The sequence below is a fragment of the Bacillus rossius genome, assembly GCF_032445375.1.
Source record: "Bacillus rossius redtenbacheri isolate Brsri chromosome 4 unlocalized genomic scaffold, Brsri_v3 Brsri_v3_scf4_1, whole genome shotgun sequence".
In the NCBI taxonomy this organism is placed as follows: domain Eukaryota; kingdom Metazoa; phylum Arthropoda; class Insecta; order Phasmatodea; family Bacillidae; genus Bacillus; species Bacillus rossius.
The window spans coordinates 631600-658756 of NW_026962010.1; the positions used below are offsets into that span (position 1 = coordinate 631600).

General features: G+C 36.2%; 2 protein-coding genes across 6 annotated transcripts in view; one reads left to right on the top strand and one right to left on the bottom strand.

Moving 5' to 3' along the window:
• Nucleotides 1–27157, top strand: part of LOC134541656 (NAD(+) hydrolase sarm1) — a 568468-nt gene that overhangs the window by 305033 nt on the left and 236278 nt on the right. The window lies entirely within an intron of this gene.
• LOC134541657 (alpha-L-fucosidase-like) lies at nucleotides 1606–23818 on the bottom strand. Its single transcript, XM_063385256.1, has 9 exons — nucleotides 23520–23818; nucleotides 17181–17319; nucleotides 14046–14152; nucleotides 13805–13965; nucleotides 11825–12026; nucleotides 7130–7270; nucleotides 5327–5489; nucleotides 3614–3752; nucleotides 1606–1781 (listed from the first exon to the last, which is right to left on the bottom strand). The coding sequence occupies exons 1-9, from the start codon at nucleotides 23722–23724 to the stop codon at nucleotides 1677–1679; spliced, it is 1362 nt and encodes a 453-aa protein (XP_063241326.1). The 5' UTR covers nucleotides 23725–23818; the 3' UTR covers nucleotides 1606–1676.

Sequence of the window (27157 nt, forward strand, 5' to 3'; positions counted from 1 at the left end):
CGAACATGCCTTATGTCAATCGCCTTTGAAGATGGCTGAAGCAAGGCACGTCGAAACGTCGGGCACACTCCGGACGTGGCTTCAACCCAGAAACCAAGGAACAGCAAGTGTGTGTAGCCACGGAAGCCTACTTAAAGTATAGGTCCTACGCATTATTTGTGTGTGTATATATATATATACACACACACACATACATACACACTAGCTGAAGTACCCGGCGTTGCCCAGGCTAACTGCAAGCAACCGATGCAATGGCCGTTGCCATGGAGACACAGAAGGTAACGACAATGCAAAAGCCCGCTACCATGGAATACTTAGCATGAAGAGGTGATTGCGTAATTACGCTCCAGATCAATCCCACACGAACCGTGCATTTTTCCGGGATAAAAAAGTAGCCTATGTCACTCTCCGGCCCATAAACTATCTCCATGCAAAAAATAATGTTGATCCGTTACTCCCTTGGTGGGTGAAAGAAGGAAAAACAGACACAAACACACTTTCGCATTTATAATATTAGTAGGGATATATAAAATACACTAGATTTTTCATGCGACTTCGTACGCGTGGCTGATGAATATAATTACTGGCTTTTACTGGAAAAGGATAATTATTATTTATTTTTTTTGTAAAATTGACAACTTGATTCGGTGGAAACATTGTACCTAAAAGATGATGTTTCTTAGTGTAAAATTTCCTATATATATATATATATATATATATATATATATATATATATACACACATACACACTTTAATGTAGTGGCGACAAAATAATCAGTCATGTATGCGTACTTACAAGCGAACAATCCAAGTAAAATTGGCCGTGGGAGAAACAAACTCACCGAAAATCTAAACCAGCGAATCAAAAAATTTTACCCTGTGATTTATTTATTGTCATGGCGAAACATACTTTTATGGAGAATTGTAGTCTCTTAAAATTAAAGGGAGTACACTAGGTATTAAAGCAAATGTTATTTAATTGAAATAATTGGAATTAACATCCTTATTTCTATACATTTTTTTTACATTTAAGTATTAAGTAATATACTTAATTTGCTAAATACTTCAAGTACTTCCCCTCTACCGACTGCTTTAAATTTCCACCCTGCAAATATTTAAAAAATTCAAAATAATTTTAACTTTAAGGATGTTGATTTTTAAAAAAAAAGTCCGTGAAAATAAGGAACTTTTTTAATAAAAACCAATCCTTAAAATCAGTGAAAACGTATTTTTGTATTACTTACTTTCGAAAAGTGTAGAAAAAAGTTTCAAACTTGTACCTTCAAAAATAATAATAAATATTTCTCCGTACAAAATTTACCATCCCCGTTCACCCCTTAGGAGATGAATTTTCAAAAATAATGAAACACGTGTTATTTAACTTCTTTTGAAGAGCATATTAATTTACAAAATTTCGTCACCTTAACTTTAAATATATACATACATGTTTATTCACACAAATTACCCCTTTTCACCCCATTTAGGGATGGCATTTAAAAATAATCCCTCCTTAGTGCATGCTTAGGTTACTCAAGGAATATTTCCTCCAAATTTCAAATCTCTAGGCCCACCGGTTTAGGCTGTGCGTAAGTAAGTAAGTCACGGTACTGTTCTACAAATATATTCCAGTTCTAAATACAATTGATACAGAAGCCATGTTCCTACATGGCCAATGACTAGTTGGCGACTTCAGTCATCTTGAGTGTCCAAGCCCAACCAGGGCGATACACTTCAGCCAAATCGGGGAACTGAACTCTCACTGTTGAATCTGTTACATTCCACTGAAACAAACAACGTTCGCAATAATTGATTATTGTTTTGTGCAGAAAGTAGCTTAATATATACATTAGTTCTTGTGTAATAATGAATTTTCGTCCGATTTAGATTTTTTTTTTGAGTTGGTAGTTCATTTTAAACTTAAACCTACGTGGGTGTGAATATTTTTAAAATTATTGATAATGTACCAAATGAGGTACACCGTATTCATGTTATTCGAAATATAATATTGGTAGAAACCCGTGAATTTCGCGGATTCAATGACCTCCAGGATAGACTCCAATATCCTCTACACACTCGGGCAAATGCCAACTGTTCATTGGCTGTTGACTTGTGAGTCGTCTCGACTGGGTGGCCTGTGATTCGACATTTCTATGAGTGAGGGTCTCTAATTGGCCCTCAGTCCTCCAGATTAACAGAGAACCAATGGCAGAAGCAGCACTAAGGTAGGTATAATTATTTGAATTTTAGCATAACACAAAATGAATCCGCGAAATTCACGGGTCTCTAAATATTGGTTAAGGGCATGTATTTTACGCGAAAAGATTTTGGAACCAGCTGTGGGGTAAAACATTGTTGCGTTGTCTGTGTTTCGGGATGGGCTGAGTTTCTCTCAGATTCATTTCTACTACAGGCACACGTTATTCAGTGCTAAAGCAAACACGTCCTCAAAGGCCCGGGCAAGCAGGCAATGTCTTTACTTTCTGACGGCCCCCAAACACAAGGAAGAAACTGCTGGCGCTGGTCTACTGTTTTACCGTCTAATGAGCTCTTATATCTTTACACGAAAAAATACACGCCCCTACGCATTGGCGATCGTTTTCACAGCACACAAAAAACCATAACGTATGGATCGTTATATGTTCGACATGCCACATAAATTGACTCAAGTTTATCTCTATGTAGTACCAAGCAACGACTCTGACGATAAACAGAAAAAATTCCTGACTTAATTTCATTTGAATCTGCTCAGTTCAAATATCTCAGATTGGCTTAAGAATTCCATAATAGAATAAAAGACACTTTCAATGTGATCAGTAGACAGACTGTCAAAAACCAGAGCCTTTCACTGGTAAGAAAATTAAACACAAAGATATTTTAAAACTATTAGATATAATATATTGTTAGTTTGTTTTTGTGATTAAAATAACTTTGGGAAAAGTGGTAAAATTTAAACATAAAGATTGTTTTATAAATTATTATAATAAATACTTTTATATTGTTTTTTCTCGTAAAAATTTAAAATAATTTTTCTATTGTCATAATTTTTGGGAAAACTTAAAAAAATTAAATATTTTTTGTTGTGAACGTTTTTACATTTATGTGTCTGTCCTTGCGTTGTATTGTCAAATCTATTGTCACCGTATGGGTATTTGGATTGTATGGTTGTTTCAACAGTATATTTTAAATTGTATGTTTGTTTTAATAGTGCATTTTTTATGTAATCGTGTGTGTTATATTTTCGATTTTAGTGTCATTGTGTTAATGGCCCTCAGCTGTGGGATGCCACATAAAACCAAAATTAATTAATAAATTAAATGAAATTTCTGCCCCCTCCAAATGCCCTGCGTATGAACACACAGTCTGAAAGTGTACGTGAGATGCGTGCTGCATATCCTTTTCGCTGCGAACACCACAAGTTATTATGCTCACACCTCATATACATCAAAACTCCCCCAGGCAACTGATCCCGTTAGGGTGTAATCCTGGTTAAGAGAAACGATGGTTCTTTCACATGTCTGACACTGTTGCCAGTGCCCAACATGGGTTCCGAGAACCGGGAAATAGATTCGCCATTTCCATTCGCGGCATGCTGCGAACGCCACAATGGCTTCACCTTCAGCGGACTGCCGTATCCGAGCATGGTTATGGTTGAGTTGGCAGTTAGCTGTGGATGGCCCAACAGACCCACGCCGCCTGTCGGCCAGTTGAGGAAGATGGCGTACACTGCGGACTTGTCCTTCTTGCGCGTGTACCTGCGGCGGCAAAATGTTCAATATACAATACAATATACAATACATAGAGACCGGAAAAATTCGCGGGTTCAATGACCTCCAGGATAGACTCCAATATCCTTTACACAATCTGGCGAATGCCAACTGTTCATTGGCTGCTGACTTGCGAGTCGTCTCGACTGGGTGGCCTGTGATTCGACACTTCAACAATGAGTGAGGGACTCTAATTGGCCCTCAGTCCTCCAGATTAACAGTGAACCAATGACAGAAGCAGCACTAAGGTATAATTATTAGAATTTTAGCATAACACGAAATGAACCCTCGAATTTTTCAGGTCTCTAAATACAGTACAATATATAATCATCCAGTGCAACATTGAGGATATACAGAGTTGTCTTTTGGCTCTTATTGAAAAGCATAAATAAACTAAATTCAGTACATGCACGAAGATACCTACTCTTTTCACTTTTAAATAATGAAAGAGCAAAAAAAATGTTTCTTGCAAATGTGATAAGTTGCGGTTCAGTTTTAGCCGTTAACTTGAATAATATTGCAGTAATCCTCAATATTGTGACTTAATATGGTTCCCTGTGTTTAGTACCTAATGTTCGTTTTTCTGTAAACCTGTGAAATGTTTCTTGTGTAAACTTTTAGTTTACATTATATATTTTTCAAGAAAATATTGTTTCGGAATTTTTGAAAACGTTACGTATAATCTATGGATGTCTTTATGATTCGTTTTAAAGAATAAAACATTTTGAGTTCATGGCTCGGGCTAGTTATAAAAATTACTTTTATATCATATATTTTTAATTTTTTCACTATGGAACTTCATGGTGACATTTAAAACTTGGATATTTCACCAAAGTTTGGATTCTAACGGAGTTTTCTTAGTAGTAAATAAGTATTTATCTACCAAATAATACACAGATAACCTTATGGAAAAAATGTGTAAAGCATATGAAGCATAAATTATTAAAATAAATTAAATCCTGTTACCAAAAAGCAAGTAAGTTTTCAAACTTCATATTGGTCTTTGGTAAGATTTTTTTAACCATACCCATTTTGAGGACGTCTACTTAGCTCTTAAAATAAAATGTTTATCATAATATGTTTAGTTGTATGAAAAAAAATTATCAGCTACATTTACCTTCAGTTAAAAAAATTAATGAAATTTTATATTTCGGTTTACGTAATTTAGACTCTGTATTATGAAATTAATTTACTCCTTAATCTCCATATCTCTATGAGCATATTTCGCGTGTTGAATATCACAAAAAAATATAATGATAGTCTTTTCGTGGCAGTAGTTTCTGTTGTTTTACAAATAATTATTACTGTGCAAATATAAGAGTTGATAAAGTTATGAAGCTCAAGAAATTGTATGTGAAGAAAGATTTTCCAATTAGTTTGTTATCCCGTTATCTTCCCATCTGAGTGATAAGTAACTTTCAAGAGAGAGTAAATTATCGTTATTTGTGTTCACAAGATTAGACAACCATTTGCCAAAACCTGTTATGAAGGAAATTAAAATACTTTTTTTTATTGGTATGTTTATTTTCTTTTGGATGTACGTGCGTGTGTCGAGTACTTACCACGCATCGCCAGTAACGTTGTCTTGTTGGTAAGCCCATGGTCTGGTTGAGTAAATAGCCTCACCGTTGACCCCGAGCCAAGAGCCCATCTGTCGCAGTCTCTCCTCCATTATGACCGGTATAGCTCCTTCCTTGGTCGGTCCGATGTTCAGCAGCAAGTTGCCTGTGGACCCGAAGTTCGGTCTTGGACGGCGACAAACCCCTTGCATGTGAATGCAACGAGAGATGATTCAAGAACCCCGCTGGCGTGGACTTGGGTGGCTACGAGTGACGCAACCCAACTGGGTGTGTTGCACGGCTCACACATCTCCCGCCAAAACACTGGCCAAAAAACTATTCAATTTGAAAGGTTCTTTTAAAAAAAAAAATTAAAAAAAAAAATTATTTTTTTCAAAAGAAATATATATATATATATATTTTTTAAATAATTTGACAAAATATGTTATTCAAGTGTTGTAAATGAAGTAACACTACATTTCTTAAATAATTTCCGTGGAACTTACGTACAAAATATTCTATGTTACTCCATGTTTATCATTATTTGGGAGACTACAATGATCTCTTCTACGGAAAAGTCGTTAGTTTTATAGATTGTACAGATTACACTGTTGTATTTTGTAGACGTATATGAAAATTTTCTGGCAAATAATTTCTAGAGAATTCCTTTGTAAGAATACAATTTTGTTCATGCTAACGAGTGATAAAAAGATTTCTCTCGATATTATCGCGTAGTTCGCCAGATTTCTACCTTGTCAAGAGTTTTTGGACATTTATATCGGATAACACTATGGACTGCATGTCGTAAGCTGACTAGTTGGACTTGCTACTTGATTTCGACCAGACAGTTTTAAGTCCATACAAAACTGTGTCGAATTTATTACAACAAGTTTGCAAAACGCCTTTGCATTTAGATACAAAATCAACATATTATAATAACACAAACACCAGCCATATGGCGGAATTCAATTTGCTAATAACTAGGGAAATGCTACATTTTACTTTTTTTCACCTTCACGATAAAATTCGGGTCATTTTTCTATGGTCAGTTTACAGGTTGTCAAGGGATTTGTTACACCACTATCACAAGTTTGTTATTTGCGAATAATTCTTTAGGTCAAACGACCAGTTATCCAAACGTACCTACATTCTATTTTTTCACCAAGAAGTATTACGAATATTTCAACTCCCTACCAATCAGCGCAGAAGAGCAAGCGTGAAAGACAACGCACCAAACCAATTAGTATAGGGACCAGTCAGACGAAAGGATGCCTCAGAGATCCCACTCAGCCAATAAGAGATTGAGTACGCCATGCCATTTTGCTTCTATTAGATTATTTTCTATTTTGTGACCAGTTAATGACAAAAACTACCACGGCATCGAGTACTAAGTACCTATCGGATGTTAAGTATTTTAAGATGTTGGCCCAAATGACCGACTGGCTTCACTTCCTTACTATCGTTACTGTTATTGTTAATAAGAATAGCAGCCTTTTCGCGGCTACTGTCGGTAGTTTCTTGGATCATATGTTTCAGTCACCACAATAAGTAACAGTCTCTTAATTAGAAGAGAACAAAGTTGCGGCTTATGATAGCGACTCGTCACTCTTGACGCGGCTAAAAATCCACAAGCCCAGAAACGTTTATTGTTATAACTGTTGGATAGGATGGTAACGAGCTTCGCAAAGTTTCAACGCCATTTTTTTTTATTTCTACCAGGTTTGAAATGGGAATAACACCAATTTTTTTTTCCGTCTTACGCAATGCAAAGCTTTAATAATTAAAACCATGTTGTTTAATTCTTACCATTGCAGCTGACAGCCTTCACCAAGTACGTGATACACTGCTCGATAGTCTCGTAGTACTCGAGCGATGCTCGGCGTCTGTATCCCCATGACTGCTTATCTATGGTAGCTGCTGACTCCCATTTGTGTTCCTGTAGCACTCCTGGGCACAGAATAGGACCAACAATGACAATTCAATGTTTTACCGGTCTACCCCAACAGTCTCTTTCAGCCAAGAACATACTGATATACTTATATTAGACAGTTAGTGCTAAAGGTAGATTATTGTTGTATTAAACACTATAACTGATTATTGCATTGCATCATAGACTGTGAGGGCTACGGAGGAGGAAAATTACTGCCCATCCTATTCCAACCAGGCTGTACGTCCTGGAGTGTCAGATATGTCACGTGACATTGTCCTGTCACGGTGTCACCTGTTCTTGAATAAATGCTGGCTGACTCCAGTGCTTGGTAAAATCATATAGCCTTCCAGATACCATTACGATAATGGTGTACTAATACAAAGTGAGTTAACAAATTAGCTGGCTTTGGAATGACTACAAATGAATAGTATGTTAATATGGCATAAGAGAATTTTATTCCTATTCCTCTGACCCTTGCAGGTTTATATATTTATGCAATATCGAAATAGCAAGTCAAATTTCAAATTCGACTGCAGCAGGATTTCATTCCATAAAAATCTATTGCATGCATTGTATTATATCTAGAGTCCCGGAAATTTCGCGGATTCCTCTGGCCTCAGGATAGAATTCAAAGTTATAGGTGTGCTCGACCCATGTTTACTTTCCCATTGGTTGATTTCTTAGCGAGAAAATTTTTACCCTTGTTATTTGGCACTACCTGATTCGCTTACTTCTCTCCTAGCTGGACATCGTTGGCTCACGGTCGTAGAGGGGCGTGTCCAGATAACTGCGGTCCAATCATGAACACAGTGCAACAGTGTGGAGGTTTGCATTCTAGCTTGCGACTAAATAAATGCACGAAAATTCCGTGGTTCTAATTATATCCTATCTTTCAAGACGTGCTTGTGCTCAGTAACTGGTGATCCGTAAATTGTTGAAGAGAGTCCCCAGTGGCCTTGATTGCTAAAGTGTCTCTCCCGTTGGGTGAGGGTCGTGGGTTCGATCCCCACATCGCCATAACTCAGTGTGCACTGACCCGGATCCCTTTATGATCTTGGAAGTCCGGTCACCTTGCGACGTTAAGTCCTAGCAAGACATAAACGTTTATTTTGGTCGCGTGCTTGTCCAACTTTGGCTCCTGTCTTCAAGTCTCAATCGCACACGAACTTCCACGAGTTAACTTACATAAAAGTTTGCTACGTGTAATAGACTCACTCTGGACACCAATCGAAATAGCCGATGAAGATCAGTATTGTAAACATCCATTTTTTGCACTCTCATCGGCAGCAGAATAAAGCTAACGGTTTAGTATGGCAATGTTTTGCTTTATTTGGTTATTGTTTTCATAATTTCTAATGGTATACCTATTCTATTCCTCTTATAGTTAATACTTATATGCCAATTCATTCCCACGTAATTTGTTATTAAAATTAAAAACGTGATTCCTACTTTGAACGAATTTACTGTGCCGGAAATTCGAGATGGGAGTAATTTAATCATAATAGGCCTAATATCAGCTTTATTTTGCATTTTTTTTTTGTAAACTAAGCGTGGACATAAATTACAATATGGCGTAAATAGTTGATGAACGATGAAACACGATAGATTTTTTTTTAGTACGATGTGTTGGATTTTTTTAAAAATATTTTTGCTAAATTGTAACTTATAAGTCTAAGGTATATGGACAAAGATGCAGGTCGTCTAAGATGTCTACCAAGGCCAGAGTTCGAGGTAAAAATTATGTTTGCCTAAGCCAGCGTTTAAGGTGAAATTCTATGAGCTCTAAGATTGTATCTGTTGGATTTGGGACTCAAAACTTCTTAAATGTAAAAATGCATGTGTGTGTGTGAAAACCAAACATTAAATAAAAATATAATCAATTGTTTTAGATGATAGCTTAATAGTTAATTTATTATTGTATTAAATTCTTCACTCCGACTTATGTTTGAGTGAGGACACCGAAATCTCCGAATTTTTTAGAATATGAGAATTAAATTTGAAACTATATTTTGCGCACTTTACTGGCGTCACTGTGCATAGACTTATCTGCCTGTGTTATTTTGTGCGTCATTCCTCTAAGAGATAGAGATATATTTGATTAGAAAACGAATACGTTCTTTATTCTTTTTTTATTTCTTGAATTTACTGCTTATGACCTTGTTATGACCGAATGACATTGCCAGCCTCTTCACTTTGTTAATTGACAGCAACATACTATCTTGATACAATAAAGTGAGTTCAAACAGATAAGTAATAGGTTTACTTTATTTTCTTTAATTTCTTTGCAGCCAGGGAATAGGTTATTTTAATATACCGTTTGATAAACCCGTGTAAGATAAAACGACTGAAGAAGTAAATTTCTGGTGAAAGGTTTCAACACCAACACTTTTTAATTGAAGTTTATTCTACACTTTACTGACCAGTGGGCAATTAATTACATAATGTTTTTCTTAGAGTTTTTTTATTTTTTTTTAAATCATTAAATAGTGTTATAATACTAAAATTTGTTTGTGAATCTATAAATTGGAACTATAAAGTCATACTAACCTATATGTCATATCATTGGGATTGTATGTTTTACAAAGTTCCCAGAAAGGCATTCATTAATATGATATTGAGAACAATGCCTCATATATGTCAATATAATTTTGTTCTCTGTTTTACAATTAAGTCGCTGACACACAAATAAATTCAATTTTCGTCTGCTATGAAAACACACATACACACATACATATATGACAGTATTACACATTCCTTGTTACAAATGATCATTTATATTGATATAGTGTTTAAGATTATAACTCCGACAAAAGTAACGTTCTAAATTCAATCATACTTTTTTTGTCAACGACTATCATTATGCATGCTTAGAGTGAACCTCAAAATAATTTTGGCCACGAATAATTGGAAAGTTGCTGGATTCAAGAAATTTTCTATGTACCTGAATATTACTGTAACATTATATATATATATATATATATATATATAGAGAGAGAGAGAGAGAGAGAGAGAGAAGATATTTACTAGCGCTACATGTTAGACAATAGCGTAAAACTGTAATCTGAGAATGATTAGCGTTTGTGTTATAGTGTTTTTGTAGTTAAGTTATAATTGCTCGAACTTATGTCCTGTAAAGAGAGATGCTGCACTGTTAGAAATTACAGTAAATGTACAGACTTCTAAACTGAGAACTTACTTTATACAAATAAAGGTTTGTGGTCTCTGATAATTGGATCTTCGTAGAATCAATCCCAGTTTTCGACTTCTGAGTAGCCTACTGTGGTTTGATGTAAACATCTTTAAACTGCACGCAAAAGGATTCGAGACTTTATGCTTTAGACTTAAGGATCTGTCTAACATGCCGAGTTGTTTATTTAATTTTCTTGTCATCGCTATTATTCATTGTGTTTCTCTCAAATTTTCTCACTAGACATTTATTAAAAGATGTTTACAACCTGTAAAATGTTACGAAAAAGAGATTATAATGAATTCTTGCTCGATATTCTTTACCGCTATTAGATTATATTTAGTCACTATCTACTGAGAAAATTTAAGGAGAAACATAAAATTCAAGAGTGCAATCGAAATAAATATGCGGCAATATCCTTAAATAATAGTAATGACCAGAAAATTACATATGAGACTTAGCCTTAACAAGATTATGAAGGTTTTCTTATTGGAGATCAGCGGATAATTTGTAACCACTGTTATTCTTTGATTAAATATAGAAATTGTGATAGTGTGGTATAGGCGGATGTTGATCTAAACTGTAAATATTATTTTTTTATAAATTGAACTAAAATTATGTAAAAATACAAATTTTTTTTAATTTTTTACATTTACATAAAACAACTGTATCACTGAAAAATAGTGTTCGGATTCATGCCTGGGCATTTATGCTTTGTGTTATCACAATTTCCTTCATTAGTAAAAGTTATTTGCAAACAGTTCCCTGTATATTTTCCAGTATTAATTGCGCCCGTCATAAGTAAGATACAACAAAATAAAGTCAAATGGTTCAATATTCTATTACCTTTTCCGTGGTTCATAAAATAATATGCTCCAATAAAACATCAACTAAAATATAAAATTATACACCAATTTTCGTAATAAAATAGTATTATCTCGAAAAACGTATTTCACTCAATCAAAAACAAATAACAATATCTATGTGTTGTAAAGAGTTACAATATATATATTGTGACTTGATGTAAGCTTTTGGACATACGCCATTGCTAAGCACTTTTTTCTGTAGAAGAAAACTAAAAAAATACCTAAAAGACAAAAACACAAATTATGCAAAAAAAAATGCTGTTGTCAACAGGATATAAACACCACATAATATTCCATAACAGGAATATAATATATTATATATAATAACATTTGTGTTTTTGTCTTTTGGGTATTTTTTAGTTTTCTTCTTCAAAAAAAGTGCTTAGCAATGGCGTATGTCCAAAAGCTTACATCAAGTCATGCACTCCTATTGCACAAATCTTTCAAAGATAATATATATCTTGTAGTGTTACAAATTATCAATTGGCAGTTTGTAAAAGTGTTTGTATGAGCGTGACCTGGATTGAAGTGGTCCTTGCAGTCGCGGTACCCGCCGTGCTTGCACATGGTCTCCTGCCCCCAGCGGTCGTTGACGGCCACCGAGTACTTGACGGGACTGTCGTTGTACAGCCAGGCCAGGAACTCCGTGCTGCCCCAGTAGGAGGAGGGCGCCTCCCACTCGCCGTCCGAGTAGATCACCTCGGGCCTGTACAGCGACACCTGCGCGGCGTCGCGCGTGTTGTCCGGAGCTGTCTCGTGTCGCTGTACAGACCTCGGGCCTGTACAGCGACACCTGCGCGGCGACGCGCGTTTAGGCCGGACCAAAAAATTATTTATTCTTGCTAAAATTGCGTTTTTGCATTGATAACTCATCGTTTATTCGAACTCTATGAAATTTTGCACGTTTTATCTTTGAAACCATAAAGGTATTAGTCTATGGAATGGTTATCTGTTTCGAAGAATCTGATATAGAAGCTGTATAAAGGCTAACATGCTATAAATTTGTTCAATAGCAACACGGGGAAGGTCACTGTTCAGATGAGATTTCAATAATACCAACCCTTAAAGCAAAAATTAAGGTGGTGCGCGAGTAGTATCATATAATAACCAATAAGTACTTTATGTCAGTTGCTCTTTTCTATGGTCCGAATAATAATTGTGACGTGCGAGTCGAGAGAGAGAGAGATAGAGAGATAGGTATAGAGAAAGCGAGAGAAAGAAAGAAATGCAGAGAGTGTCGGAGTGAGATAGAGAGGGATAGAGATAGAGAGTGGTAGAGATAGAGAGTTATTGAGAAATACAGAGTGAAGGAGAGATAGATAAATAGTAATACAGAGCGTTGTAGGGGTAGAGAGATACAGACAGTGTTATATATATATATACATCAAAATAATTATAAATATATACTCAGTGGAGATAGATATATAAAGAGATAAAAACACAGGGTTAGCAATAGAGAGATTGACATATAGAGCTATATGAAGATATATATATATATATAGAGAGAGAGATATAGGCATGTATGGATATATAGAGAATTGTAGAGATATAACGATAGAGATAGGGAGATTGAGAGATATGGAGGGATGAATATAAAGAGATAAAGATATATTCAGAGATATATATAGTTACAGAGAGATACAGAGAGACACATAGAGGGAGATGCATTGTATGTGTTCAAACTTAAAATTACAAAGAGGCATTGCAACATATACCAGGGATTAGCTAGTTAGAAATATAAATAAACTAACTAAATACAATTTATTGGAAAATGCCATTAGAGGTTAATAAAAAAAATATGAAAAATTCAACTTACAGAGAACAAGCCTAAATCAGCTATGTCAAACAGATAAATCCAACGGTGTACCTAAACAGGTATTATGAAAAACACAACGACGACAGCACAGACGTTGTTTATCTGTTTGACATAGCTGATTTAGGCTTGAACTCTGTGAAATTATGTTATAATTTTTATTTCCTAATTTGCGTTCTTGAAATTTTTCGATGACAAACAATGCACAACTGCATTGGCGTATGTCCCAGAAAATATGTTAAATCAAAATTACCCATTTTATGAAATATTTAAAGAACATAAATAATCTAATAACCTTGGGATTTTTCATAAAACAGAATAACAAATGGTTTTATATTAACATTAAACCATCAAAAGTCTTTGTTATTCAATGAATTTTTGATATTTTAACCTGGATGACATTATTAATTGTATTTATTTTTCCTCTTGCATAATTTTCTAACCTAGTAGTCAACATGATTAGGAAAGATAAAAAAAAATCCCCATTTCCCTCTCCTGGGCAACGCCCCCTTTTACAAACAATTCAAGTTGGCTGAGAGTGAAATAGAAATTACTCAAAATACGAGTAACAGCCATCGTTGGTGAGAAAAAAATAGTTTAGTAAGAAGTTTTATCAGTTAAATTAGATATCATGCTTACAAAATGGCTAAGATTGGTTCTCAGTATATTTATGACTTGTACATACCAGCTCATACAATTCCGGGATAGCTTTCTGCTTGGCGAAAGTCTGTGTGGTCCAGTTGTTGGCCTTATCCCTCAGGTACAGAGGATTGTACCACTCCAGCAAAGAATGGTACAGCCCGAATCTCAGGTGTTTCTTTTTGCGGATTGCTTGTGCCAGAGGTCCTGAAAATAACCCATTTACATGGTAAATTTACATGATTAAAGATCAGTGCAAATATGTCTTTACTACTTTGTTTCCTTACCGATTAAGTCACGGCCGGGTCCGACATCTTTGGCGTTCCAACTGAAGGAGTAGTTGGAAGGATAAAGTGCGAAACCTTCGTGATGTTTTGAAGTCAGTACAACATACCTGTAATGAAACATGTACAAAATGAATTAAAGTTGTTCTAGTTTATATTAATTTTTTTCTGAATCAAAATTTGTTAGTTTTAAGCTAGAATCTTGTAGCACGCAAGTGTACGGTTATGAATCCACCGTGACAAGAAATGTCACGAAACAAAATATATAATCTTGTAAAAGGTTATGTAGCATACATATATATACATGTACACATACACATACACACACACACACACACACACACATATATATATATATATATATATATATATATATATACTACTTTCTTGGGTGCGATGAGAGTAACAATTCAAAGCCGGACTTTAATGCAACATTTTCGTGAATGAAACGTTGTTGTGGAACGTTTCTGACGCGAAAAGGACAGAGAATAAATTACTAGGCTAAAGAGATATAAAGAGTGCACTATGCTATATATGTTGCTGGGATCGTTTTCATTCTACTCTTTGTGTGATGATTATCCCCGGGCAAAAAAAAAAAAAAAGAACCAAGAGAGATAGATGAACGAAAGAATAAGACAGAGAGTGTGCGCATGCGGTTATTTTAGAAAATAGTTGTAGGTATTGTATACAGTCAGCTGTAAGTACCTTGAATTTTATATTTGCTACCAGCGCGTTCGCGTTCCTGTTTGTTCAACCAGCAGAATAGAGAGCGCTGTTGAGACAGTCCCTGCATTTCCCGCATAGATAGCGCTACCTGTTATGAATTTCATATTTTTTTCAAAGATTTGGTGTGTTCCAAGTGGCAGAATTGTTTGAAGAAGCAGTAACACTCACAGTTTTTCTTTATGGTGCAAGTATTTCAGCAGTGAGTAATATTTATTGTTGATTAATCATTGTTGATTGATCAATAACTATTGATATCCTGAGCAGTTATTTTGAAGTGTTTATTTGGAGAATTGTCTTCTTCTTCTTATTCTTCTTCTTCTCTCTCTATCTCTCTCTCTCTCTCTCTCTCTCTCTGCCATTTTACCCCTTACGATGTACTTACGAGTCGAGCTGTAATTTGCCAAAGAAGTTTTACTTCTTTCAAATGTACTGAGTTACATGCGTTTTTTTTTTCATAGTGAGATTCTTTTCATTGCACTATCTTGGGTTCTTCTGTTTGGCTCTGTGTTGTCCGAGGTAAATTCCAACTACAATTAATACACGTTTTAAAAGTAAATAAAATTGATTGTTAACCACATTCATAATGTTATTAGTATTACTCAGTAAAAACCATTTATACATTTTAATAACAAGAAAATCCAGCGCGGGTTTTTTTGACTTTCATTTCTTTTTCAAGTATTTAAGAATAAGTACTAAAATTTTTGTAATTATTATTAATTTAATTAAAAAATAAATAAACATGAATTAACAAAGTTATTACTCACTTAAAAATAACACGTCAGAATACCAATAAATACTAATCAATCAATATTGATTAATTAAAAATAAATATTACTCACTGTTGAAATACTCCATAAAGAATTTTCTTTAGTAAATATCAACGCTAGGATTGATTATAATAAATTTTTTCTAATTTAATTTTAAATTGTTTAGCTTTGTTGTGTTCGAGCATTCTAATAGACTGATTTTGTAGTTCTTACAAATTTCACCTTATCTTTGAGTTATAGGGCAACAAATTCTGCCAACAGGCTACATAAAAAATGCATTCATAGGCATTTATAATATTCTGCCGTCGAATGAATAAACAATGAGTAACAAAGGTGGCTGCCTGGGCAGCTGGGCTGGTCTAACGGGTGATGAAGTTGCCCGCCCCTGGGGCCGCATGCGCCCTTGGCTAATAATAGCCCAGGTGTGGCCAACATTAATAATGCATGCCGCAAGGCCGAAGGACCCAACCCCTGCATGGTTGAATTTTCAGCCCCGCCCAACTCTTCTTACCTGGACCCGCTTCCCTCTTGTCCAGTAGTTACCTGCTTGCTTAATGCATGTTAATTGATCCCCGCATGTCCCGGCCCAGGGTTTTCCCTGTGTCTATCCAGGTTTTACCTGGGTCACATTAGTTAGCCTTTAAGTTAGACGTTCAATGGGGCGTCAGCCATGGCGCCAATCGCTGCCATGACTGGCCAGTAAACCCCAATTAGCACATGATGCACGCGCCCTTGTCCTGCATGGTTAAAAACCCGCATGGTAGAGTGTATAGGCTTAGGCCTGAGACACACTTAGGTCCTCCCCTAACCTGGACCCTCCCCTTACACACTTAGAATAATTTAGGCTAGGAAAAAAAACTATATCGTGAAACGTTGTACTGAAATTCAGCCTTGAAATTTTACTCCCATCGCGCCCAGAGAAGTTTCACTTCATATATATATATATATATATATATATATATATATATATATATAGTATGGAGAAGGCGAAAGACATCATAGCCACATTTTTTGATTGACGCATCTATTTTAAATTGTTTTTTTACTGCCGCACTTTTTACTAAAACAAAAGACTCGCATTCGTCATTGTTGAAGAGAATGAAATATGTTGTCTGTCAGCTAGTTTTGGATGTCTTGTTTTAGGAATTATGCTGTATGTTTTTTCATCAGCTGTGCATTATGTTAATTGGCGTTGTCCAGTACTACAACACATTTGCCAGGTAAATTTGGCAGTAATTTTCTTTACACACACATTGAAAAGTTGCCAAAAAATAGGTATCGTCGTGGTAGTCTTCAGATTTCTGTTTTGACTTAAAATTAGTAAAGCATTTGGAACAAAGCAACTGCATGCACAATAATTAATTGCAGACCTTTCCCAATGGATTTTGTGACACCTATTTCCATATCTGACTGACAACAAGAACTTATGCTGTGTGAAGCATGAACGTAAGTTTGGTGTGTGTGTGTGTGTGTGTGTGTGTATATATATATATATATATATATATATATATATATATATATATAGCCAGTTATTGTGAAATATTTTTTATTTTTCAATAACCCCTTCCGAAATTATGAATATTTGTTGAGTGTAAGCTGGCAGCTCCGAACACAGGCAACTTCACAACGCCGATGCCTCACGTACTTGGCCCCTGAGGCGGCGAAGATGTCGGCCCACTGGTCCGGGTCGTAGAGCTCTGCCGTGAACTGTGAGGCCAGGTCCTGGTACGTGAAGCCGGGCGGGTAGTTCTTGTCCACGAACTCCTTGTAGCCCTTGTCTTGCTCTGGGGAACAGTGCAGCACCCGTGAGCTACAGGCAGTTGCATCTGCTCTACGCTCTCCGATATGTTCAGTTCTTTCATTCATTTAATCATTGATGTTAGTTTCTATTGTAATAAATGTAATTAAGTTGTCTTCATACAGTTACGATTTACCGCGGGTTCGTAAAGGATAGCCCAATTAAAGATTTTTATCACACACACAGTTTTATTTATTACCACTACTTGTCACTTACAAATAATCTTCTAAATTGGCAAATAAATAATTACACTTAAAGAAATGTCAATTCCCCAGTCTCTCGTTCCACACACCTCGCTGGGCCGCACCTCTGGCGCAACTCTCACTGCAGCACCCCTCGTGGGTCTCCGCCGCGGGACTCCGTCGCCGCACTCCGCCGCCGCCGTCACACCCTTCGCCGAGATACCACTCGACGCCTCGCTCGGAACTTCACTCGGGACTCCGCCGCGCCCGTGACTATCTCCCGGAAACTCCGCCGCGGGAAAACTCCCGACTCCACTGAACTCTCTCACTGCCTGCCCCGGAACCTTCGTCCAAGGACTTCGCACTCTGCCGCACCCGCGGCACTATCGTCCGGAAGCTCCGCCGCGGGAGAACTCCCGACTGAACACTCCGAACTGACTCACTCCGACTGGCGTCCTCGGGCATATATATAGGCCCCGGCGCAATTCCAGAACTCACGAGAGCGGCCGGGGCCAGTCGCGTCATTCCGCGCCGACCCGACGGCAGAAATCTCTCGAAACACGTGTCGGCGGCTCGCGTAACTGCGCAGCTGTCAGGTTTCAGTTACGTGTCAAGGCAGGGCGCCGCGCTGGGAGTGGTGGGAAGGAGGGGGGAAAGCGACAATCCTTGTTATCTTCCAGGCGCGCGCGGCGCATATCATGTTGCGGCAGTCGCCAGCCAGCTCTGCACCTGCACGTGTCCCGGCCAAAGTCACGGTCGTAACAATACGTTTACGAGCGTGTAGTTAACTGGTTTGGCTAATGAATCAACAATAACGATATTATTATGTAAGGAAAAATATCAAAAACTCGTTGAGTCTTCACTAAAAACGTCCCCCCCCCCCCCCCCCCCCCTTTTTATACGTGTATTGAAACGAAACACATTGCTCGAAATCGGAAATAGCTTAGTTTGTACGAAAATCACATTTATCTGAGATTACGATGAACTTTTAGTTCATTTGTGGTTAGTTCTTCGTTGAAAAGTCCGTGAATTTACTGTAAATTGTAACCGTGTAGAGTATATATGGTTGAATTACTTGTGAGTTATGAGTAAATTTAAAACTTCACTGTATATGTTATTTTACACAAAATGTTATTTTATTACTAATTTGAAAGTGCAAAGTTACATTGGTGGTGTATGTATAATTTTACTTTATGAATGATAAAAACCCTTAATACAGAATTTTAGATTCTACACATTTATTTATTTATACTTGTACTAAGCGCCGACCAACAGAAGTTATGAAAAATAGGCTGGCGATTAACAAATATAAAACAAATACAAATAACAATAACACGGAAAGAAAGGTTATAAAATGAAAAACAAAAAAACAAAAATGAAACAAAAAATTAAATGTGAAGTATAGACGCGGATTTCCACGCAAAAATACACAGCAGTTTGAAAATACTACTACTAAGAAAAATTAACACGAAAGGAATTCACTATGAAATTCACATATAAGATACATACTCATAAAATATGATCTATGGATATTAATGATTTATTTTACTACAAGTAACTTACACTATTTTTTTTACATGCTACTGTATTATTAAGTCATTAATACTAATTTTATGAGTATTCATAAAAAGATCGAACGCTTTACTACAGTTACTAGTAGGTACTAGCCACACAACGCATAAGCAATTTATACGATCGTGGTGAGGTAAATATCTCATTGTTACTGTGTCTGTAGGCTGTAGCTTTCAGGGACGTATGCTCTTTTACCTCTTTACAGTCGTATATTTAAAAAAAACTATTTTAATAAACTTCGCATCGAGGGCAGAACATCAAGCTTTAAGAGAGTAAGTATTACTATTTTGTAATATTAAATGATAATTAAACGGTGCATCTTTAAAATGAAATCTTTCGAAGATGGTTTTAAAAACTGTAATTTGTATTTTTTTTCTAAACGCTTGGAGTCTGTTTCAGTGATAGAGTTCAAAACTACAGTACCATATTCTAATTTTGATCTTATGAGGGCATAATAAGGACATTATAGGGAATTACTGATTTTAGCATATTTAGTAATAAACCTAATCAAGCCCAAAGAACGGGATGTTTTACTAATTATACTGTCTAGATGGTGATAAAAAAGTAATCTTGAATCCAAAAGCACTCCAAGGTCATATATTATTATATTATTATAGGATATATTTGTTTTTCTTTTAAATAAAATAGAATTAGTTTTTTTTTTCATAGTTTAGCGAAATAGCGTTAGTTTTACACAATTTTTTTTATAGAGGTGATGCCAATTTGCAGTTCTAAATGATCGCTATAATTTGTAATAGTTTTATATATTGAAAATCATTAACATACAATAAAACTATGAGTAAGATAAAACAACTAAAACATTATTTATAAATACATTAAAAAGAAGAGATGACAAAGTCTACTTTGAGGAACTACAGAAACAATACTATATTTATTAGATAAACAATTGCTTGTTCTTCCCTTTAAAAAGCTATCAGATAAATAATTTTAAAACCAGACAATGAATATAGGATCTAGACCAAAAGCCGTGAGCTTTTGAATAATTAACGAATGCTGACAAATGTCAGGTGCTTCGGAGAAATCAAAATATATTACATCAAATTTTATTTTTATTAGTAATATCATGATAAATTTTATTCATAACATTGAACAAATTCGTGGTAGTATTTCTGCTAGCTAGTTAAGAAACCATGTTGTTATATGACACAAAATATATTTACAGGTACGTTTTTTTTTAATTTTCGAAAGAAGCATACGAGTGAATTTGGTCGAAATTAGGCATGTTATATTTGTCTCCATTTTTTTATGAATTGAATTGACTGTATCAATTTTCCAGAGATCTAGGAAGATTCCGGTAATTAGGCTCTTATTGAAAAAATGTACTAATTCGGGTGTTAATATATTAGCACAGCCTTTAATAATAATAAGTATAAATATAATCACAATTATTGATTTGCTGGATTTTAATCTTTTTATCGCCCACAGAACCCAACTATTTGAAATAGTGGATATAGGTAAATAATGAGTTGTTTGGGTGAAATTTCAGTTAGTTTTATATTATTTGTAGATTTAACAAAGATTTTCGAAAGGTCATAACCAAAATGATTACAATCGTTTCAGGCTCAGTAATTATTTTATATTTTAATTTGATGTTAAGACTTTCTTTATAACCATTTAATTCCCTAACATACAATACAGGGGTATTTTACTCTAGCAGTTTTTGCATACATACAATGTATAGTCACGCAAATAATTTATTAGTAAATTGACATTGAAACAACTACAATTGCTCATTCAAACTGTGTGAGATTTTGCAAGCTACGTGATTAAATTACCTATCGGTGATGGGGAAATTTACACCTTCTTCTATTGGCATTTTACGACAATACAGTGTCTTTAAACGTACCTGTGTTGGTTAAAATACACTCACATGTGTGGGGTAAAAATACAACTACATCGGTAAAGATAGAGCTGCTACCTACAACGGTATAAAATTACACCTTTTTTTTTTTTATTTGTTGCTAGAGAGAACACAAACGGAACATCTCCGCGATATGTTTGTACCAGGCGGTAGTGAACAAACTTCAGTTCCCAACAACGCAACGGGGTAACCGAACACAAAACATTCTAAAACATAACTTTTATGTGTGTTGCACTGCTATTTGGTTTTGTACAGTAACTGTTGTCCCTATATTTATAGTCTCGTGTATAGAGGTATTGATTCAAGGAGTAGCTGTCTGTTCTAAAGTGGAAGTCACTCTGGTTATCAATTGGTTGCCAAAAAAAATTGGTTGTCTGTAAAGTCGGTTTACGGACGATATTTAACGTGACGTCATAACAAAACATTGATGAAATGATTGATCCAGAAGAAAATGAAATATCATATTCGGCCTGAGACTGAGCCGTAGTAGGTTTTTGCAACCAAACCATTTAGGCATTTAAAATATGTTATTCTTTGAGGAAGTATTTTTTTTTAAATTTTTCTATCTTTTGTATGATAAAATATACCTCTGCATACTTTTATGAATAAAATTGAATCATTTTTATAGAATTATCACTATTTTGTATGGATACAAAGAAGGAGTGAAATTAAATCTACAATTTAATTGATAAATTTACTTTTATTATCATTTATTAATTCAAATATATATATATATATATATATATATATTACTTTTGTAGTGTCGCGCGCGCCGTATTTATTTTTAAGTACAAAAATGAAAGTATTGCAGCGGCCGGGATTTGATCCGTCAGCGATGCTAACCGCACGGCCACGAGGCCATATTGGAAACAATTGTTTCAGATGTTATATATATATTTATAAAAATTTTGTTTTGTGTTGTGGAAGTTTTAAATACGTATGTAGTCCGCCATGTTTATTTCTTATAGTGGTAGGCAGGAAATTAATAACCGTACCGATTGTGCTGAAAATCGGTGGACGATCGTTAAATTACATAATATTAATAATTCAAACGACGAAAATATGATTGAAAAGTCAAATCGATGGTTGTTCCATTCGAGTGGAAGAGAGATGCCACGCATGCGTACAATGAGCATAACAGTACACATCCGTAGAGGGACAATGTGCGTTACGGGACACTTTTTCGTTTGTGCAGCCGGCGTTCATCGATTTATTAGACGTCACGTCAAAAAAAAAATTGTAGCTCCATAAAGGCTAATGCTAGAATTTTGTTTAATAGCTTTGTTTAGTAACTCCATAGGAATACTCGTAAAAATACCATCATAAAGTGAGTATTGTTATGTGTAGATGATCACGACACATCATCAAGGAATTAGCGGTAAACTTCATTATAACAAAAAAAAATGCTCTCCAGATAGAAAAGGGGAAATTTTTTTTTCTCTCATTTCGACGTCAATTATCAACAAGTCGAAGATTGGCACACCCACTCCCTATCTTCTTACCACCGAAGTCCAGGAGCGTTGATCTTATATAAATTTGATTGTTTATTGCAGAATCAGTTCATTTAATTGAAACAATCAAGATCACAATCTGAGAAACTCGTTAAACGTTTTTGCTTCAAAATTATAACAGTGAACTTCATTATACGAAAGGTCTAGAGATTTGGTGACAAAAATTATAATCATAAATTATTCAAATTCATATATAAATTAACATTTTTTTGTGCCAAATTCTGTTTGAGTATTCATTTTCGCACACTGAAATTGCGGAGAAAATGGGTAAGTTAAGTGTGTGTATATTGATACATTGACATGCACAGGCTTGGTCGATGCTTCGCGTGTATACAAAGCAGAGTGAATAAAATATTTTTTTTCTCAATATGTACTGTAGGTGTAGTAAGCATTAAATATATTCATCATTCTCAAAGCGACGGTAAGGCAAGCTCCTCTTCAAGGTCTAACGATGCTGATAAGACCTGCCGGGTAATTTGAATCGTTGGTCTGGGATTTTCGAAAAGGGGTAAGGGGGGGGTGAAGGATGATGTCACGACTGGGCTGGTTAACCTAGTTTTTCCAAATACCGCCAGGGGCGTATACGGCTGATACCCAGCGATGAAAGCGATCGCAGCGGCGGAGCATGGAACTACAACAATTCTTCTGAGAAACCGGACAGTAAATTTAACCTGGGCTCGCGACTTCTATACGTTATATATAGAGACCTGCAAAATTCGCGGATTCATTGACCTCTAGGATAGACTCCGCAGTACTTTAAGTACTCGCGTAAATGACAGCTGTTCATTGGCTACTGACGCGTGAGACGTCTCAACTAGGCTGTCCGTAATTAAGCACTTTCTTGGTGTAGTGTTTCCCATTGGCTCACAGTTCCCCGGATAAAATGTGGGCCAATCGCAGAAGCGGTTCGAAGGTATAGTTGTTTTGATGCTAGCCTATAGCGAAATGAATCCGCAAATTTTGCATGGTTATATATATTCGATGGTAGTAAGAAAGAGCGCCCTCTCGGAAGATTGTGACCTTGACTCGGGGCACTCACGGGTCCAGTGGTGCCAGAACCACTCGTTGCCGTAGCTGGGGACGGAGTACACCCCCCAGTGGATGAAGATGCCGAACTTGGCCTCGTCGAACCACTCCGGCGTGGGTCTGGAGTCTATGCTGGCCCAGTTGGCCTCGTACTTCTTCCCCCGGGCGCCGCCCAGCCACAGCGCTGCCACAGCGACCACAACCACCGCCGACGACATCCGCGTGGCCTCTGGACGTCAGGGGAACCGCCCTTCGTGCTGTGCATCTTCACACCGGCGATAAGATACCGCGTCAACTTCGACCATGCTGAGGCACTTGGAAATTTGTTCTCCCCTCGATTTTCAAAGCGATAAGCGAACCTAACATGAATTGTACTGTTTCCCAACCACTATCTATTGTTTCGAAACATATTACTTTATCTTTACCTGTCTAAACTGATACAGTACTGTTATTTGTGTATATATATATATATATATATATATAAAATATTGTTTTGGCTTTTTGAATGGGCGTTTTGAAGTTTATTAGTACAATGCCTATATTTACATTTTAAATTAAATACATACTTCGAAAAAGAAGCATATTATACCGCTGCATTTTTTTTTCATGCAAATAATTGGCCAAGATAAACTTATTTATATTATTAATACGTCCGTAGAATGAATAGATTATCCAAAAATTGAAACAATATAAATATTTTAGTGCTTAATGTTATTTTTCGTATATGGAACGATAGAAGGAGTTACGGTTGATAATTAACATTGAAAACAAAGTGTGGTATCCAAAACAGAAGAAAAAAAAACGGAACTGCAGCTTCGGCACTAAGCTAAAGGTAACTTAAACTAACTGAAAGCTGAATTGGAAGTGCTCGCCATCGTGATAAAACTTGAGAAATAAGAACCGAAAACTTGGCATGTTGGTATGTTATTACTAGAGACCTGTAAAATTCGCGGATTCATTTCGCGATAGGATGTAGTCCAAATACTTTTGACATTATTTTGCTTCAGTGATTGGGCCACAGTTTATCTGAAAGACTGTGGGCCAATGAAAAATCTTTAACAGAAGAATTAGCGAATCACGATCATTCCAGTCAACAGGTGTTACGAGTCGGTAACCAATCAGCGGATGTAATTTGCACGAGTGCATAGAGGATGATCATGGAGTGTATCCTTTAAGGATTTGAAATCGCGAATTTTTCCGGTCTCTAGTTATTACGCCAAGTAAGAACAGGTTTAACTTCTTAACGCGCGCACACAAGAACACGCGCCCATTTTTTGGGGGTGTCGCAGAAATCAGTCGAGCTAAAAGATAGCGAACGTCCCGACTGGGTGCGGCACTCGCACTAACGAGCCGCAACTGGTGGATGGCTCCCGACGAGAGGCGGTGTTCCGAGACATCCGTCACCTGTCCTCGTGGCTGTCAGGAACTCGCCTTGTTACGGAGGACAGGGGAATGGAGCACCTCGCCCAGGTCCGTGCAGCCGGAGAGACTGCAGGCGTGTCGTCTCGTGGACCTCAAGGATCTGCGTCACCGCGCGAGAATCCGTTCTCGTTGCTCCCTTAAGGGCCCCGCCTACCTGGGCACACACACGGTGTGCAGAGCTTCAGGAAAAACAACGCGATTTCAAAACTACTCAACATATCCGCGTGGGGCCTATTTACGAATAGCATTTAAGAGTTCGCTGAGGACCGAAAAGTACTTTTAATTTCGGATTAAGTTTTTAAACTGTATTTTTAGAAGCGTTAAAATGCCTAAAACACGTGTTTTCAGAGTAATTTTTAGGCCTAAAACAATCAGTACAGATTCTTGAAAGTACTTAAGGGGCTTGCATAACACCTTTATCTTCATTTCTCGGCCATATAATGTTACGGTCACCGCTCAAATTTCACAGTTATCCTGTGACGACGAGACGAATGCGCGCCAGTTCAGAGACTTGCGCTTAGAGGCTATAACGCGCTGGAAACACCAGCGAGCGTCGCGCTTATCATCCCGCCTCACTTACACACATACACCCCTGACGAGGCGGGCCCCTTAACTCACGGTTCCCTTTTATAGATGCGGAGTTTGTAATCACGTCTACTGCTCAACGTTTTTTTTTTGACGTGACAACGTGTAATAAATCGATGAACGCCGGCTGCACGCACAAAAAAGTGTCCCGTTACGCACATTGTCCCGTTACGCTGTGTCCCGTTACGCTCATTGTACGCTTGTGCCGCATCTATCTCTCTTCCACTCGATTGGAACAACCATCGATATGAATTTTTCGAGGCACATTAAACTTGAAACACTCCCATTCGTTTCCTACTTTTCCTATCATCGTCCTATCCTTAACAGAATAACACAGATAGGAAGAAGTTAAATAGCAAACATGTATAAAAGTAATAGTTAAAATAATCTCTTCGTTAAAGCTATAAACATGTTTGAATTAATGAGTGCAAATAAAAGTAAATTAATTAATTAAATTGTATATCCATACAAAATAGTGATAATTCATTAAAAATGATTCAATTTTATTCATAAAAGCATGCAATCATTTCATCAATGTTTTGCTATGACGTCACGTTAAACTATCGTCCGTAAACCGACTTTACAGACAACCAATTTTTTTTTACCTTGAATTTAAGTAGAAAACTGCGGATACGAATCATCGAGAAATACTCGTAAAATTTACGGGTGCTAAATTAACTTACATTGATCATAAATTCAAGTGAATCACCGTGGTAAATTAACAGAACCCTCTAAATTAAACAGAAAGCTCCCTAAACGTGCGTGAACACGCAGCTCAGAGGTCTGGATCAGTGATCCCATTATTTGTAACTACAGAGGACCCTTTCTTTATTTGCATCTAGGGATGCGCCAATCAAATCCTCAAATACCATCAAATCCTTAGTCTTCGAAGGATCAGATATTCGAGAAAAAAATATTTGAAGGAAAATATTAGGAAAAATAAAGTAAATTTAAAAATTTCACACTGATAACCACTGAAGTTTGCTAGGTCAATTTTTTTTAGTGCCTATCCTGTTAGTGTAATTTTAACATGTAATTAAATAAATAAAATTGCAATATGTATGGATTATGGAAACTTAGTTTTTGAAACAAATATTTAAAGAATTAAATGTTTCATCACCATAGTTAAATTTTTTTTTTTCATTTCTTGTACAGTATTTAATTTTTTACACTTGAGACCTAGATTCGGATTCGAGAGATGTATTCGTGATACTCTTTAGGATTCGAATTCGAGATTAGTATTCAAGGTAATTGGGATCTGACCCATCACTATTTGTAAAGTATACTTTGTTGAAAACTCCATAAATGAACTGTAACTTCTAATAGTAAGGCGATGCGTACTGTTATTTGTTAATTTTCATCTTATAATTCTTTTCATTATGTTATGAACGCACGCATAGGGAAACTTGTCGTTACACACAGTTTTTCCTCAGAGGACTGGTATAATATTTTTTATCCCTAATATGGGTGCTAAGTTGACGGTATTTTCCCTTACGTGAAAAGGCTTTCTCTATACGCATAGAAGTGTATTATGGTTTCCCAACAATACTGATAAGGTCTTGTGATTGTATTTGTATTTTACATATTTGGCCAACATTGTGAAATGTTCTACTTATGTTGTGTTTACACAAAGTTCACGCTCAG